The 19,327-nt window shown below is 44.7% G+C and overlaps 1 protein-coding gene across 1 annotated transcript in view; it reads right to left on the reverse strand.

The window, feature by feature from the left end:
• Positions 1-9,332: 9,332 nt before the first annotated feature.
• The window catches only part of LOC110491198 (myosin heavy chain, fast skeletal muscle), a 35,465-nt gene continuing 25,470 nt past the window's right edge, over positions 9,333-19,327 (reverse strand). Inside the window, exons 32-39 of the mRNA XM_036945883.1 lie at positions 18,982-19,290; positions 18,550-18,753; positions 18,286-18,411; positions 11,485-11,655; positions 11,098-11,202; positions 10,909-11,004; positions 9,684-9,815; positions 9,333-9,450 (exon numbers count right to left, since the gene is read on the reverse strand). Coding sequence (XP_036801778.1) covers positions 9,430-9,450; positions 9,684-9,815; positions 10,909-11,004; positions 11,098-11,202; positions 11,485-11,655; positions 18,286-18,411; positions 18,550-18,753; positions 18,982-19,290 — 1,164 coding nt within the window. The 3' untranslated portion in view covers positions 9,333-9,429. The remainder of the gene's footprint in view (positions 9,451-9,683; positions 9,816-10,908; positions 11,005-11,097; positions 11,203-11,484; positions 11,656-18,285; positions 18,412-18,549; positions 18,754-18,981; positions 19,291-19,327) is intronic.

Raw genomic sequence — 19,327 nt, forward strand, 5'->3', positions numbered from 1 at the left:
CGCCCTTTTTGGCATTTTTACTTCAACAGACCTTCATAGACCTCCAGACCATCGAGCCTCAATTACATATACACCTACACACACACCCTATTTTCTCTGGTCCAAAATATGGCCTTTTCACCGTACTACGACCAAGTGCACCTATTTTTGCACCTTTCTTTTCTCCTCCCTGCCACCTGATGAAGCCGAGTAAGGCAGAAACGCGTCGTGGCTGGGCTGCCCCTAGATCCGTTGTGATGCTGTAAGGAAGGTAGATTCCACACGGACTTCGGGGGTATCTCCTTTTGGCTACCTATTTTCATTTGTACTTTTCTCTTACCCTTATTTTGAGTTTTACATAGGGACACACTACAACGGATGATCTACGAGACAACAAGGACCCCGGGCACTCTGATGGCAACTCAGACCCCCTACTCCACCTACAAACCAGGCCCAAAAATTTCGACGGGGCATAGATAATCACTTAGACCCTCTACACCTTTTAAGAAGAGACGCTCAGAGGGGCCAGCCGAAAAAAGTTTCGACTGGCAACCTAGTCTCATTGTAGGAACGTCGACTTCGCCTAACATAACGTCTTTTTTTCAAGCTTCAACGAATGGCACAACAGGCTCCCACCACTACAACCCCGACCACACAGGACAACCCGGCCTCACAAACCCAAGACCAACCGGAACCGAGAACAAAGAAACCCTTCTAAAAAAGCGGCCAAACCCCCACCATACCAGAGGACCCAGAGACCCGGTCATACCCTCATAAGGTTGACATAGGGAAGGGCTCCTTTTGGGCAACACAAACCCTCCTAATCTTCCCCCACATCATACCCTGACCAGTGTGATTGAGGGAACGTAACAGAGGCAGAGTGTTAAGGTGGCCTCTGATTTTTTATCTCCATCCCATACCCAGACCTGGGTGGTATGGAATGATAATCAGCAGGAACAGGTTATAACTCCACAACCATCTATCTCCACATCTTCCCAGTCAACACCATCATTCATGGGATTGCTGGACAGAACCATTGGATGACATCCCCAGCAGGCAACCAAACCCACAGCCAATCCAACATGATGGGAATCCAGGACCTTCTAGACACCTAGCCCCTCGAGAAGGACATGCCTCAAACCTACCAAACAGGTCACCTCTTCAAACAGAATACCACCACCGCTCACCACACCATAGGATGGAGAGATAGGACGTGGACACCCCAGAAGACGGTCCCCCACATAGGACCAGAGGGCACCAGTACCGGACCACCTTTATGAGCACTTAGACTCTGCAGGAAACTCAAAGAACACCAACTTCCTTCACCCCAACAGAAGTTATCCATTCTTGGAGCCTGACTCCGTGCTTTGTCCCCATCCAGAAACTCCACGGACCGGATTAACCCACCCACTCCATCAAAACAGCAAACCCAGCCAAAAGGCGAAGCTCCCACCAATCCAGTGGAGAGATAGGACGTGGACACCCCAGAGGACGGTCCCCCACACAGGACCAGAGGGCCCCAAAACCAAACCACCTTTACAAACACTAAAGACGCTGCAGGAAATTCCAAAAACACCTTAAACTTCCTACAACCCAACAGAAGCTATCGATTTGTGGACCCTGACCCCATGCTCTGTCCCCCTCCAGAAACCCCACGGACTGGATCAACCCACCTGCTCCATCCAGCAGCAAAACCCAGCGAAAGGCGAAGCCCTCACCGATCCAGTACCGCAGGGTTAATACCCCCACAGGTGGTACAATACCACAGCAAAATATAAGAAACCGTTTGGAAAACCAGACCCCGACCACTACCACTCTGAAAAACACGGGACAACCTGGTCTCACCAACCCAAGATCCACAAAAACCAATGTTAAAAGAACTCTCCCAAGATAGAGGCCTAACCCCACCACACCCGATGGCCCACTTCCACCATACAACTCACCAAGCCACCGGATGGCGACCCACATCCAGAAGAGTCTACAGTCTAAACAACTACTCCCTCTTCAAACACCGATCCTGGCCTCCCTAATGAATAAAAAACCTCAAGGATTCCTTGGTATACAACCACCTCTAAAGACCACAACAAAGGAACCAAAGAATCTCACCGGGACCCACGGACCAAGGATGGACCTCCCAAACCCCTCGAGGACCAACACCACTTCCCACGGGAACCAATGTCAAAAGAACTCTCCCTAGAAGCGGATCAACCCCACCATACCTGATGGCCTACCCCCACCATACAACTCACCCAGCTTCCGAGTGGCTACTCGCATCCCCCCCAAAAATGATGTCTCAAATCCCAAAATCTACTCTCTCTTCAAAGGGAACACAAAAAAAAAAACTCAAGGATTCCTTGGTCAGCAGCCACCTCCAAAATAAAACCACAACGTAGACATCAAAGAATCCCACCGAGACTCATGGGCCAAGGACGGACCTCCCTAAAACCCCTCCAGGACCAACACCACTACCACGGGCTGGACCACCACTGAGGCTTCCAGTACAGCTGAGGAACATCTGGACATACACTGCACCCGCACCTTACACACCCCACCTCCCATATAAAAAAATAGGGGGTAATTTAGACCACAAAAATAGACCTCTAATAGCACTATAGAGTTACCGTGACCACGGACTCTCAAAAAAAATACTTACCTTTAGTTACTTTTACTTACACATTCTTAAAAAAAAAAAAAATTATATCTATAAGATTTTTTCTTTTTTCTTTTTTTTGTTTCTGGAAGTAAGTTACCATGACCATGGACCCTTGATGGAAAGAAACAATAAAATAGAACACAAATAGACCAAATTTAAACAAAAAAAACCTTCACCAACCTACCATCATTCTAAAATATTTTTTGGAAACACCCACCAGCACCCCCAACGGACGAGAACCTTTTTTCTCCAACTACTCTGGGGACCCCGACCTTGGCGACTCCCCCGCAGCGATTGGACCCTAAGTAAAAAGGCCCTTCCAAACACCAAGCAAGAAGACAGGAGGATATGGATAGACCGGACTCCTTCGGGACCTCTCGGGGTTCTGTTGGCAGACCAATCGGCTCAACCCTCCCAGCCCCATTACACACGGAGACTCACGTAACGCGCTGAACGACTATCTACCCCAGTTTAGAATTGGATTGGCAGTATGTTCAGTAGCGCGTGTTTTATCCGAGCGGGTTGGGGCAGTTAAGTCCTCGAAAAGTGGGTCTTTGGGTCGGGCGCTGCGGCTGGAGGACTCGCGTCGGCCGTGTAACCCCTGGGGTGCCCAGATAATGTCTGGCGGAGAATTGGATCCCACGGAATAATTCCCCTGGGGGGATCCCTTACCCCGCCGTACTTAGCCTGGACAACCAAACCATTTTTTTTTACCTGGACTACGAACAAATTCACTGTCTAGGGATAATATACCTCTGGAAACGTTACGATCCTGGAAGGGAGTAACTCCACTGGTCACTATTACCCAAAACCACTGAATCACCTACGACTGAGATGGTGGGGGTGGACACATGACAATGAACTTCTACTACTGCCGGACGTTTTATACGTAAGCCAGAGAAGGTTTGTCTGTTCCTAAACCCTCCATACACCCACTGAAACACAGGACGGAACTCCAAGGGTGGATGCATGACGGCCATAGAGAGGGCTCGCCTTCTGGGTTTTTGTCTGCTCAAACCACTGGTAGTTTAAAACCTGTTAAGGATATGGCAGACATACGCCCCCTTTGGAGAGATTGGGTACCCCTAGTAAACTGAAAAAAAAATCTGTCAAAAATTGCTAATATATGCAAATGGATAGAAAACACTCTAAAGATTCTAAAACCGTTGGAATTATGTCTGTAAGTATAGCAGAACTCACAGGGCAGGCATTCTTCCAAACTAGTTTTTGTGGCCATGAAAGTTGGAGCAACTTTGACGTCATGGCCCCCACCCTTCCCAACCAGTTATGATTCTGGGGACACTTTCTATCTCTTCCGCTAGATGTCCTCTTTCAGTAGAGCTTTGAATCGTTCAAATCCCGCGAGAATTGACCCTATGGGAGTGAAATTAGTGCGTGCCACGAGAGAATAGGCTGTGCGTATGGGCGTGAATTGGTCCCAGCCATTCCTTTGTTCCAGCACTCAAGAGAAGGGCAGACGATGGCCGATTGAATTGAAGTTTGTTTTGCGTGTCTAAAACATCATAAAGCTTGCTTCTGCACTTAGTTTGACCTGTTTAGTCGACATATAATATGTAATTTTGAAGTTTTGATGCGCAACTTTTCCGGACCAGAGGACGTTTTGGGTGCATTTCAGCTGATGTTATTAGCAGTAGCTAATACAAAGACGCAAGACTTGAAACCAAACGATGTATTGGGTAAGTATGAAGCTTTCCAGAACATTCTGAACGAAGACCATCGAAGGTAAGGGAATATTTATGCTTAAATCTGTGTTTCTGTTGACTCCAACATTACGTAGAAATGTAGCTTGGAACTGAGCGCCGTCTCAGCATATAGAATAGTGTGCGATTTCTGTAACGTTAAAAATAAATCTAACAAAGCGGTTGCATAAAGAAGAAGTGTATCTTTCTAATTATATGTAGAACATGTATATTTAGTCAAAGTTTATGATGTCTATTTACGTTATCTTGCCGCGCTACATAGATTTCCTGCGGGCATTTTTGAGTAATTTCTGAACGTGAACTCACTGTAAATGGACATTTATGGATATAAATGGCATATTATTGAAAAAAAAAATATGTACTGTGTAACATGTCATATTACTGTCATCTGATGAAGATTTTCAAAAGGTTAGTGAGCGATTTATTTTTTAATCCTGCGTTTGTTGATTGCATGTTTTGGCTATTCAAATGAGCTGTGTCTGGTGGTGGTTTTACATATATATGTGCTATGTTTTCGCCGTAAAACATTTTAGAAATCTGACTTGCTGGCTAGATGAACAAGGTGTTTATCTTTCATTTGAGCTATTGGACTTGTTAATGTGTGGAGGTTAAATATTTTTAAGAATATTTTTGCGTTCCATGCGCCACCGTTTCAGCTGAACGTGGGAGGGTTGATTCCCAATTGGGAACCAGTATCGTAGACAGGTTAAAGACTGACCACTTGACAGGGACACATGGCAACCGACTGAGGTCCGGACCTGAACAAGGTACGCAACTCGATGGTTTTGCCTGATCCTACGCCGAGTATACCCATACAGACCAGCTGGATTTGACTAGACATGGGTTAATTTGGAATTAGGATCCTGGAAGGGAATAACTCCTAATTACACACATGATTGAAAACATCCAGGACCAAAGACTGACGAACACGGTAGTAAATACATAGACAACGTGGAGCTAAAAAAGAAGGATCCGACAGAGAGTAAACTCCTAGGTTGCACTATGCTTTCCACTTCCGTTGACATAGCGGACCTAGACATCATGACCATACCACTCGACATGGACACATGGCAACCAACCGAGGACCGGACCTGCATAAGGTACGCATCTCAAGGGTTTTGCCTGATCCTAAGTTGAGTTGACAGACCTACCTAAACCTAACCTTAACCATTCTGAAAAACTATACCTAACCCTAAACCTAACCCTAACCTTAACCACTCTAAAAAACCCTTACCTAAACCTAACATTAACCTCTCTAAAAAAAAACTATTCCTTACCCTAACCTTAAACCTAACCTTAACCACTCTAAAAACTATACCTAAACCTAAAACCTACTGACAGACAGTCTTTTAACCCAACCAACGGGTTAATCTACAAGTGGGCAACCATGGGGCCTACTACTTTGGCCGGCCGCGCCTGGACCCCTCCGGACCACGCGTATATGATGTGGAGTGCACACCCCTCCTTCCCCCCCTTCGGCTTCCACGTGTCAGAGATGGAAGTGGATCAACCGACTCAAAACTAGACAAACTAACCCTAACCCCAACCCCAACCCTAACCCCTAACCCTAACCCCAACCCTAACCCTAACCCCTAACCCTAACCCCTAACCCCTAACCCTAACCCCTAACCCTAACCCCTAACCCTAACCCCTAACCCTAAACCTTAACCCCTAACCCTAACCCCTAACCCTCACGCCTAACCTTAACCCCTCCCCAAACCTCACGCCTAACCTTAACCTTTCCCTTAACCCCACACCTAACCTTAACCTTTCCCCAAACCCCATGCCTAATCTTAACCTTTTCTCAAACCTCACGCCTAACCCTAATGTGTACCATTACCCTAACCAGGGTTCTCATCCTATCCTGACTCCCCTATGGAAAGTGATCTGTACCAATCACTAAACCGAAACACTTCCTCTGTCTCTTCTCCCTTGCCATCAATGCTCAATCAACAGACAATTATCATCCCCCTAGTAACCACATTTTCACATAGAATTAGACCCCTACATCGATCAATCAAACACAACTTCTCTACAGTTCAGCACACTTACATACCACTCAAACCATACAGAATCATTTCAGCATTTAGAAAGAACAAAAATTTAAAGGACCTCCTCACCAAAGCAAGATTCAGTAGTAAGCCACCACAAGACCTCAAACCTCATAATTTCCATTTTCGACAGATAAAGTTCATTACAAATATACACAGCCACACATCAGCACCAGTACAATAATCCTATTCATTGAACACACATAACACCATTTATATGATTACATGTACACTTTGCAATAAACAATACATTGGAGAAACCAAACACACCATAGAAACCAGACTCAAACAACACCTGTATAACATTAAAAGGGCACACCTACAAACGGAACTCATAACCCACTTCCAGGAGCACCCCATCACTCACCTTACCATATCAGGGTTACAGTCACATATAGGCTGGACCTGTGGGCAGCGAAAGAGGGTAGAACGGGAGTGGATCCAGCACCTACAGACAATAACGCCAAATGGCCTGAACGAGAGGTTTTAGAAAATGGGTTTTAACAGACAGGAAAATGGATGGAGAAGAACATGGTTTTATTCATAATTTATTTTTTCTCTTTATATTTATGGTTTGTTTGGTTTTAGTTTGGCACTTCCTCTTTTAGGTTTTTCCTTTCCTTTAACAAAACAATAAAACCATTTAAATGCACAATATGGCGTTTATGTTCATATTTAACAACTCTATGGTTGAATGAATCTCTCACCACATCGACTTCTGCACTGCCACCCAGAAAAAGAGGTAACTTGGAGCTTACCTCAGTTTAATTTATGATCCTAGGAGGACATCTACGGGCCTTTTTAAGTACTACACCTAATATATCAGATCATCAGAAATGGGAGGGATAAACAGGAGATAGGCCTGTGCACCGTAAAACGAACTAGTTGAAACGAAACACAATTATATTCAAAACCTAACCCTAACCCCCGTAACCCTAACCCTAACCCTAACCCCCGTAACCCTAACCCTAACCCCCCCCTAACCCTAACCCTAACCCTAAACCTAACCCTAACCCTAACCCCCCCCCTAACCCTAACCCCCCCCCCAACCCTAACCCTAACCCCTAACCCCTAACCCTAACCCTAAACCCTAACCCTAACCCTATACCTAACCCTAAACCTAACCTTAACCACTCTAAAAAACCCTAACCTAACCCTAACCCTAACCCTTTTCCCTAACTGATTTGAAGAATACTGCAGAGCAAGTCTCATTATTCTCTACAAACTCACAATGTGCACGCCGCAGGAAAGCACGGCCCTTCGCTCATGTACCTCAATAAGCTGAGCCTTGAGGATGGTAGCACACAATGTCCATTGAAGTAGCGAGGTTGCCAGCCTCGTACTCGAGATCGAGAAAATGTTGAAGCTGCAGAGATACCGTGATGAGATCCTGAGTCCCACTTTCCTGCCATTCATCCGCCGCCATACATCCGCCGCCATCACCTCATGTTTCAGCATGATAATGCACTGCCCTGTATCGCGAGGAGCTGTACACAATTCCTGGAAGCTGAACGTGTCCCAGTTCTTCCATTGCCTACGTACTCACCATACATGTCACACATTGAGCATGTTTGGGTTGCTCTGAATCGATGTGCGTGACAGCAGGTTCTAGTTCCCGCCAATACTCAGAAACTTTGCACATCCATTGCAGAGGAGTGGGACAACATTCCACAGGCCACAATCAACAGCCGGATTAACTCTATGCGAAGATGATGTGTCACTGCATGAGGCAAATGGTGGCCACACCAGATACGGGCTGGTTTTCTGATCCACGTCCCTACTCTTTATTTAAGCTATCTGTGACCAGCAGATGCATATCTATATTCTTAGTCATGTGAAATCCATAGATTAGGGCCTAATGAATTGTATTTCAATTGACTGATTTCCTTATGTGAACTGTAACTCAATAAAATGTTTGAAATTGTTGCATGTTGTGTTTATTTTTGTTCAGTATATTTTAATGTGCAAAGATCTTGCATGATATACGATCTGCGTTTTTGTATTTGAGGGACATGTTTCTCTAAACTCCAAACTTATTCTGGGGGGGATTGATATTCTGATAACTGCCAGATTGTCGTTAAGCAGTTGAGTAAACTGTTACTATAAAACCTTCATTGCACATTTTTGACGTATTTTGGCAGGGTCTTGGGAGGATTTGACAACAACACTTGATCCAATACATCTTATGGGTGCATCGGTTCATCCAGATCTTTTTTATCCAGGTCACATATCTTGCTTTTGCTCAATTACGCAGGCAAATGTTAGCAATGTGAAGACATCCTGGTTGACTAATAATGTCAAAATCGGTATCAGAAGAACCTGGGTTTCGGAAATACGCGGCGGTGCCAAATGCTAAAATAGAACTGGGTTCCATTTGAGATGATTGACACGCAGCAAGTCCCATCTCTTCCATCTCCTCATTGGGTTTTCATTAGCCTATAAACCCATGTGGAAGCTTGAAAGATGAATGAGGAGAGATTAATCAAGGATGCATGTCAAGTAAAATAACAACCCAATGTCATTCTCCCAGGACAAACTGGCTAGAAACAGCTAGCTAGCTATGGGGTTGTTTTTGGTACCTGGTTTTTATTTTGGGTACCTGTTTGGTGTTGTTGGGGGTTGTTTGGGGTGATTAGTAGGACCCTTCTGACTGAAAGTTAATGCTCTGGCATTGACATGAGCAAAGGGCAGCTCCACTGACATTTCTCCAGCCTCATCCCTCAGCTGTTAACCCAAAAACATGGCTGCTGTAACGAGAGTGGATTCGGGAGATAACCACTTCCGTGGTGCCCCAGGTTATTAATGGTTGAATTGAGGCATGGTTTAATTCAATCATGTGATCAATTAAATGTTAGGTAATCAATTTGATAAAATAGCATGTCATATCATTTAATAATAGTAAGACACGACAACAGTCCAAAAAAAGTATATGTTGGCCAACATGTTTTTAATCAATGCTCACAATTTCACCATGAAAATCATATTTTATGCAACACAGTAAAATGTTAAGAGACTTTGATCTTGTTTATTCAGAAGCTTCTTTGCCCTGTAAGAAGGAAGAAAGAAAATAATGGATCAGTATGAGATAATGAACATGCAAAATTAATGAACATCAAAATAATATAATCAATCAAGCATTTAAGGCTCAGTAATAAGCTTGGATTTTTTATTTTGAATTTCAAAGTTACATTTTAGTTTGAATTATACTGAAGCATAGGTGGAGTTGATGTGGCCATATGTGAACATGAGTCGGGTGTAGGTTTAGCAGCAGCTCTTTACCTTTCCACCGTCACGGGTCTTGGCTCTGAGCTTGTTGACTTGAGTCTCAGCAATGTCAGCACGCTCCTCAGCCTCTTCCAGCTCATGCTGCACCTTCCTGAACTTAGACATGTGCTGGTTGGCTGCTTCCTCCTGAGAGGGAGAGCATAACATTAGTATATTGTTTGAAGATTCAGGAAGCAAATTCATATTTTTTAAAAATACGTTTTTTAAATGTGTTTTTTATCTTCAGATAGCAATGTGCTGTAAATAGGGAGCTAGATGATACAACAGAGAAAGTGTGAACGGGGATCAAACCACTGCCTGCAGGGTGAACGGGGATCAAACCACTGCCTGCAGGGTGAACGGGGATCAAACCACTGCCTGAAGGGTGAACGGGGATCAAACCACTGCCTGCAGGGTGAACAGGGATCAAACCACTGCTTGCAGGGTGAACGGGGATCAAACCACTGCCTGCAGGGTGAACGGGGATCAAACCACTGCCTGCAGGGTGAACGGGGATCAAACCACTGCCTGCAGGGTGAACGGGGATCAAACCACTGCCTGCAGGGTGAACGGGGATCAAACCACTGCCTGCAGGGTGAACGGGGATCAAACCACTGCCTGCAAGGACATATCTGATCCAGGGGCACTGGCACTACCAGTAGACCAGCCACCAGGACAGCAAATGAATACTAACCCTATACTATGCACTGAGAAATGTGCATAATATCTTCAGCAATTACTTGCCATATCAATTGAGTCAATATTGACTAATGTGCAGAAGCACTTTAAGGTTGGAGTCCGTTAATACCACAACAACAAAGATGTTATTACAACAAAGATGTTGTTACAACAACAAAGATGTTTCTCAAAACAACAAACACTTTTGTTTTCTTTCACATCATTGACTTAAATGATCTATAATTTTCTTCTTGTTTATTTTTCGTGTTAGGGTTATATATTTCTTTACCTTTTATTAGTTATACTATTATTGACTACTGCACTGTTGGGTAGGGGTGTCAAGTTTCACTAACTTGCACACAGAATAGATTTTATTTTACCACAACACTTTTTTTGATAAACAAAACAAAAACAATAACAAATGCGCCTGGGGCGACCAGTGTTTCAACTTTTGTTAATCTCAGCTGTAACTAAACTGTATTTACATGAAGGTAACGAGGGAAAAATATGTTTTCGAAAGCATGCTTTCAGAGTATTTGACTAAGTACAGCAGGTGACTTACTGCTTCCTCAGCCTGCCTCTTGTAGGCCTTCACTTTCATCTGCAGCTTATCTACCAGGTCCTGAAGCCTTCCAACGTTCTTCTTATCCTCGTCAGTCTGTGGGACAAAATCAAAGATTCACTGCCTCAGTTTTATACTCAAACCTGTTTGTGTTAGTGTAGATTTTGTGAAAAAGGCACTTCCTGTTACCTGGTAGGTGAGCTCCTTGACTCGGCGCTCATACTTGCGGACTCCCTTGACCGCCTCTACACCTCTTTTCTGCTCTGATTCCAACTCAGTCTCTAGCTCACGCACCTTTGTAGAAGAAATTAACATAGGCATTTGTTTGAGGTGGTGAAATCATACATAACAAATCTTTGTAAAACAGAGGTTTAGTCTTCTACTCAGTCAAGGACGTACAGTAGCTGTCTGTTCATATACTTTTACAATTTTAATTGAAGGGATCTGTAATGTTAACAGCAGCTTTTCATTATCTAGGTGGGTTATTGAGAGAAAAAGTCATTACACAATGCCCAAGAAACAATGTCCAGAAATCTGATTTTCAATCCACTCTAATCCACCCTGTTGTTAACTCACCCTGGACTCCAGTTTCTGGAGCTGCTTCTTGCCTCCCTTCATTGCCAGGTTCTCAGCCTCATCCAGGCGGTGCTGCAGGTCCTTGACTGTGACCTCCAGGTTCTTCTTCATCCTCTCCAGGTGAGAGCTGGTGTCCTGCTCCTTCTTCAGCTCCTCAGCCATCATGGCGGCCTGGAATGGTAGTTTGTTTAATGTATGTCTCTCTAGACCAGGGTTCTCCAACCCTTCTGTAGGTTTTTGCTCCAACCTCAGTTATAATTAACTGTATGCAGAATATCAACCAGCTCATTATTAGAATTTTCAACATTTTAGTACCACTATCGTTTTCACTATATATCCTAACTCTTGGTGATGTCATTTGAAACCACAATTTCAACTCTCATGTGGACGACATGCAGCTGTACATTTTGACAAAACATGGGGAAGCTCCAAAATGGTCTACCCTGGAAGCCTGTGTTTCAGACATAAGGAAGTGGACAGCGGCAAACATTTTACTTTGAATCTCAGACAAAACAGAGATGCTAGTTCTAGGCCCCAAGAAACAAAGAGATATGCTGTTTGATCTGACAAACAATATTGATGGTTGTACAGTCACCTCAAATAAAACTGAAGGACCTTGGCATTACTCTGGACCCTGATCTCTCACTTGATGAACATATCAAGAATATTTCAAGGGCAGCTTTTTTTTTAATAACATTGCAAAAATCTAAAACTTATGCAAAAATTATGATGAAAATCTCATCCATATTTTTGTCACTTCTAGATTAGACTACTGCAATGCTCTACTCTCCGGCTACCCGGATAAAACATAAAATAAACTTCAGTTAGTTCCGGAGTTCTGGCGACGGAGAAGAAATTCACGGAGAAGAAGGCAGACGTTTTATGCGCCCCCAACCGATTGTGCTTTTTTTGTTAGTTTATTTGCAACGTATGTTTTTACTTATTTTGTACATATTGTTGCCACAACAGTCTCTCATGACGGAAAATAACTTCTGGACATCAGGACTGCGATTACTCACCACGGACTGGCAGAATCCTTTTTTCCTTTGACGAGTCTGATGAGGCCGACGCGAAAAAATACTTCTTTCTCGGGAACAGGCCCAGATCCCAGTGATTTACGTGAAGAGGAGGCGGAGAAAAAGGGTCCGGAAGGCGGGCTGCCTTCTGAGAATTCGTAAGCGATCGAAAAAAAAACACTTCCATCCATTCTGCAAGCAAACTTGAAATCCTTGGACAATAAAATAGATGACCTACGTGGAAGATTAAACTACTAACGGGACATTCAAAACTGTAATATCTTATGCTTCACAGAGTCGTGGCTGAATGACGACACTATCAACATACAGCTGGCTGGTTATATGCTGCACCGGCAGGATAGAACAGCGGCGTCTGGTAAGACAAGGGGCGGAGGGGCTATTTATTTACCTTTATTTAACCAGGTAGGCAAGTTGAGAACAAGTTCTCATTTACAATTGCGACCTGGCCAAGATAAAGCAAGGCAGTTCGACAGATACAACGACACAGAGTTACACATGGAGTAAAACAAACATACAGTCAATAATACAGTATAAACAAGTCTATATACAATGTGAGCAAATGAGGTGAGAAGGGAGGTAAAGGCAAAAAAGGCCATGGTGGCAAGGTAAATACAATATAGCAAGTAAAACACTGGAATGGTAGTTTTGCAATGGAAGAATGTGCAAAGTAGAAATAAAAATAATGGGGTGCAAAGGAGCAAAATAAATAAATAAATTGGGAAAGAGGTAGTTGTTTGGGCTAAATTATAGGTGGGCTATGTACAGGTGCAGTAATCTGTGAGCTGCTCTGACAGTTGGTGCTTAAAGCTAGTGAGGGAGATAAGTGTTTCCAGTTTCAGAGATTTTTGTAGTTCGTTCCAGTCATTGGCAGCAGAGAACTGGAAAGAGAGGCGGCCAAAGAAAGAATTGGTTTTGGGGGTGACTAGAGAGATATACCTGCTGGAGCGTGTGCTACAGGTGGGAGATGCTATGGTGACCAGCGAGCTGAGATAAGGGGGGACTTTACCTAGCAGGGTCTTGTAGATGACATGGAGCCAGTGGGTTTGGCGACGAGTATGAAGCGAGGGCCAGCCAACGAGAGCGTACAGGTCGCAATGGTGGGTAGTATATGGGGCTTTGGTGACAAAACGGATTGCACTGTGATAGACTGCATCCAATTTGTTGAGTAGGGTATTGGAGGCTATTTTGTAAATGACATCGCCAAAGTCGAGGATTGGTAGGATGGTCAGTTTTACAAGGGTATGTTTGGCAGCATGAGTGAAGGATGCTTTGTTGCGAAATAGGAAGCCAATTCTAGATTTAACTTTGGATTGGAGATGTTTGATATGGGTCTGGAAGGAGAGTTTACAGTCTAACCAGACACCTAAGTATTTGTAGTTGTCCACGTATTCTAAGTCAGAGCCGTCCAGAGTAGTGATGTTGGACAGGCGGGTAGGTGCAGGTAGCGATCGGTTGAAGAGCATGCATTTAGTTTTACTTGTATTTAAGAACAATTGGAGGCCACGGAAGGAGAGTTGTATGGCATTGAAGCTTGCCTGGAGGGTTGTTAACACAGTGTCCAAAGAAGGGCCGGAAGTATACAGAATGGTGTCGTCTGCTTAGAGGTGGATCAGAGACTCACCAGCAGCAAGAGCGACCTCATTGATGTATACAGAGAAGAGAGTCGGTCCAAGAATTGAACCCTGTGGCACCCCCATAGAGACTGCCAGAGGTCCGGACAACAGACCCTCCGATTTGACACACTGAACTCTATCAGAGAAGTAGTTGGTGAACCAGGCGAGGCAATCATTTGAGAAACCAAGGCTGTTGAGTCTGCCGATGAGGATGTGGTGATTGACAGAGTCGAAAGCCTTGGCCAGATCAATGAATACGGCTGCACAGTAATGTTTCTTATCGATGGCGGTTAAGATATCGTTTAGGACCTTGAGCGTGGCTGAGGTGCACCCATGACCAGCTCTGAAACCAGATTGCATAGCAGAGAAGGTATGGTGAGATTCGAAATGGTCGGTAATCTGTTTGTTGACTTGGCTTTCGAAGACCTTAGAAAGGCATGGTAGGATAGATATAGGTCTGTAGCAGTTTGGGTCAAGAGTGTCCCCCCCTTTGAAGAGGGGGATGACCGCAGCTGCTTTCCAATCTTTGGGAATCTCAGACGACACGAAAGAGTTTGTATGTATGTATTTTTGTAAATAACAGCTGGCGCACAATATCTAAGGAAGTCTCAAGCTATTGCTCGCCTGAGGTAGAGTATCTCATCATAAACTGTAGACCACACTACCTACGTAGAGAGTTTTCATCTGTATGAAAAATGAGAAAACGCTCACCTAGAGGCGGCGCTTCTAGTAGCCAGGGACTTTAATGCAAGGAAACTTAAATCAGTTTTACCTCATTTCTACCAGCATGTTAAATGTGCAACCAGAGGGAAAACAACTCTAGACCACCTTTACTCCACACACAGAGACGCATACAAAGTTCTCCTTCGCCCTGCATTTGGCAAATCTGACCATAATTATATCCTCCTGATTCCTGCTTACAAGCAAACATTTAATCAGGAAGCACCAGTGACTAGATCAATAAAAAAAGTGGTCAGATGAAGCAGATGCTAAGCTACAGGACTGTTTTGCTCGCACAGACTGGAATATGTTCCGGGATTCCTCCGATGGCATTGAGGAGTACATTACATCAGTCATTGGCTTCATCAATAAGTGCATACCCCAACCAGAAGCCATGGATTACAGGCAACATCCGCACTGAGATAAAGGCTAGAGCAGCCACTTTCAAGGAGAGGGACTCTAACCCGGAAGCTTATTAGAAATCCCGCTATGCCCTCTAACCCTAACCCTAACCCTAACCATCAAACAGGCAAAGTGTCTATACAGGACTAAGATGGAATTGTATTACACCAACTCTGATGCTCATCGGATGTGGCAGGGCTTGCAAACCATTACCGACTGCAGAGGGAAGCACAGCCAAGAACTGCCCAGTGACACAAGCCTACTAGACGAGCTAAACTACTTCTATGCTCGCTTCGAGGCAAATAACACTGAAACATACAGCTGTTCTGGAAGACTGTGTGATCACGCTCTCCGCAGCCGATGTGAGTAAGACCTTTAAACAGGTCAACATTCACAAGGCCACAGGGCCAGACAGATTACCAGGATGTGTACTGCGAGCATGCGCTGCCCTTTCCCACCTGGACAAATGTGAGAATGATATTCATTGACGACAGCTCAGCGTTCAACACCACAGTGCCCTCAAAGCTCATCAATAAGCTAAGGAGCCTGGGACAAAACACCTCCCTCTGCAACTGGATCCTGGACTTCATGACGGGCCGCCCCCAGGTGTTAAGGGTAGACCACCAACAAACTATCATGGCCCAAGCACACCAAGACAGTCGTGAAGTGGGCACAACAAAACCTATTCCCCCTGAGTAGACTGAAAAGATTTGGCATGGGTTCTCAGATCCTCAAAGGGTTCTACAGCTGCACCATTGAGAGCATGGCTGCATCACTGCCTGGTATGGCAACTGCAAGGCACTACAGAGGGTAGTGCGAACGGCTCAGTTCATCACTGGAGCCAAACTTCCTGCCATCCAGGACCTCTATTACCAGGCAGTGTAAGAGGAAGGCCCTAAAAATTGTCAAAGACTCTAGCTACCCTGGTCATAGACCGTTCTCTCTGCTACCGCACGGCAAGCGGTACTGGAGCGCGAAGTCTTGGAGGCTTCTAAACAACTTCTACCCCCAAGCCATAAGACTCCTGAACACCTAATCAAATGGCTACCTAGACTATTTGATCGCTGCTACTCTGTTTTTGTCATTTGTATATAGTCTTGATGTTGATATTTTACTGCTGCTCTTTATTTACTTGTTACTTTTATTTCTTATTCTTATCCGTATTTTTTGTAACTGCAATGTTGGTTAGGGGCTCGTAAGTAAGCATTTCACTGTAAGGTCTACTACACTTGTTGTATTCGGCGCATGTGACTAATACAATTTGATTTGATTTGAAATACGGCTGCTAAAATCTTCATCATATTACTCCAGTGCTAGCCTCTTCCTGTTAAGGCTATCGCTGATTTTCAAGGTTTTACTGCTAACCTACAAAGCATTTCATGGACTTGTTCCTACCTATCTTTCCGATTTGGTCCTGCCGTACCTACCCACAAGTACGCTCGATCACAAGACGCAGGCCTCCTTATTGTCCCTAGAATTTCTAAGCAAACAGCTGAAGGCAGGGCTTTCTCCTATAGAGCTCCATTTTTATGGAATGGTCTGCCTGTCCATGTGAGAGACGCAGACTCGGTCTCAACATTTAAGTCTTTACTGAAGACTAATCTCTTCAGTAGGTCCTATGATTGAGTGTAGTCTGGCCCAGGGGTGCGAAGGTGAATGGCAAGGCACTGGAGTGACTAACCGCCCTTGCTGTGTCTGCCTGGCTGGCTCAGCTCTCTCCACTGAGATTCTCTGCCTCTAACCCTATTACTGGGGCTGTGTCACTGGCTTACTAGTGCTCTTCCATGCCGTCCCTAGGAGGGGTGCGTCACTTGAGTGTTTTGCGGCCCCCTCGGGCTCGTGCATTGGAGGAGATCTTCGTGGGCTATACTCAGCCTTGTCTCAGGGTAGTAAGTTGGTGATCTGTTGATATCCCTTTAGTAGTGAGGGGACTGTGCTTTGGCAAAGTGGGTGTGGTTATGTCCTAACTGGTTGGCCCTGTCCAGAATTATCGTCAGACGGGGCCACAGTGTCCCCGATCCCTCCCCCCTTCTCATCCTCCATTATCTAGGCTGTACTATATGTACCGGGGAGCTAGGGTCAGTCTGTGCTATCTGGTGTAATTCCCCTGTCTTATCTGGTGTCTGGTGTGAACTTAAGTATGCTCCCTCTAATTCTCCCACTGTGATTATTATTTGACCCTGCTGGTCATCTATGGAACATTTGAACACCTTAAAGAACGATCTGACCTTAATGGCCATGTACTCTTATAATCTCTGCCCAGCACGTTCAGAAGAGGACTGGCCACCTCTCAGAGCCTGGTTCCTCTCTAGATTTCTTCCTAGGTTCCTGCCTTTCTAAGAGGTTTTTCCTAGCCACCATGCTTCTACATCTGCATTGCTTGCTGTTTGAGGTTTTAGGCTGGGTTTCTGTGTAAGCACTTTGTGACATCTGTTGATGTAAAAATGGCTTTCTAAATACATTGGTTGGATAGATTTAGAGCAAAAACCTACAGGAAGGTAGCTCTAGACGGACAGGCTGCCTCCCATGATGTACCAATGTTCCAACATACATATCTACTAAACCAACGTCAGTTTGGCAGAGAGGAATCGAGACGTTGGGAGCCATAAGCGCCCTGCAGTAAAAATGCTAACTTGATAGATCACTCCCAAAGGTGCTCCTACAAAGTATTGACTCAGGGGTGTGATACTTATGGAAATTACATCTGTATTTCATTTAACACATTTTAAAAATGTCCTAAAAACATGTTTTCACTTTGTCATTATGGGGTATTGTGTGTAGATTGTTGAGACAAAAATCTAATTAATCCATTTTGAATTCAAGCAGTAACACAACAAAATGTGGAATTAGTCAAGGGGTATGAATACTTTCTGAAGGCACTGTAGATTAAATGTATTTATTAGGCTGTTAGAATCGATGTTGCCTCAAACTGGGATGCCTCGAGGCTCAGCCAATACTAGTGTTAACCAGCCCTGTTATCATTGGGGCCAAATGAAGTTGATGTAATTCAATGGATCATAAGAACTCACATCAGTGATGGCCTTCTTGGCCTTCTCCTCTGCATTCCTGCTTTCCTGGACGATGTCCTCCACCTCTCCCTGCACCTGCACCAGGTCAGTCTCCAGCTTCTTCTTGGTGTTCAGAAGGCTGGTGTTCTGGAGGAAACAAGACAAATTGTTTGACTCTCAAGATAATTTACATGTCATAAGGCAGAAGTTACGACATATAAAAGCAAGCACTGTGTAAATGGTATGTTTGGTTGAGTTTCATAAGAAATTGATTTTGACCTGTACCTGGGAGTGCAGCAGTCCAACACGCTCGCTGGCGTCTACCAGCTCAGTCTCAGCCACTTTGCGGCCTCTCTCTGTCACCTCCAGGGCAACTCTCAGCTCCTCGATTTCAGCCACCATCAGACCGTTCCTGCGCTCCACCATGGCTGCCTGCTCCTTCATGTCCTCTGAGGCACGGACGGCGTCATCAAGGTGCAGTTGGGCATCCTGGGGTTCATAATGACAGGTTCATTAGGACTTGTGGAAGTAGAGGTGATAGGATCGGTGATAAAAAAATTATTGGTAAGAATTTCCTCAATATCCCTACATTTCTACAGTATATTAGTCCAATAGATTCAATATTTTAAATTGCATGGTTAAAGCCTGTTTTAAAGATTCACAAACAAATCCCTCCCCATTTTTAGATGTTTGAGCCTGATGTCCCATTCCCTTTACCTTTAGCTGTCCCTGGACGTTCCTCAGATGTTTCTGGGCCTCGGCCGCTTGGCGGTTGGCGTGGCTCAGCTGGATCTCCATCTCATTCAGGTCTCCCTCCATCTTCTTCTTCACCCTCAGGGCGTCATTCCTGCTCCTGACCTCAGAGTCCAGGGTGCTCTGCATGGAGTCAGTCAACCTCTGGCTGTTCCTCTTGATCTGCTCCATCTCCTCATCCTTCTCAGCAATCTTCCTGTCTACCTCACCCTTGACCTGGTTCAGCTCCAGTTGCACACGCAGAATCTTGGATTCCTCGTGCTCCAGTGTGCCCTGGACAGGGAGAAGCAGTCAGGTAATTTGTGTTCAA

The sequence above is a fragment of the Oncorhynchus mykiss genome, chromosome 16, assembly GCF_013265735.2.
Source record: "Oncorhynchus mykiss isolate Arlee chromosome 16, USDA_OmykA_1.1, whole genome shotgun sequence".
NCBI lineage: Eukaryota > Metazoa > Chordata > Actinopteri > Salmoniformes > Salmonidae > Oncorhynchus > Oncorhynchus mykiss.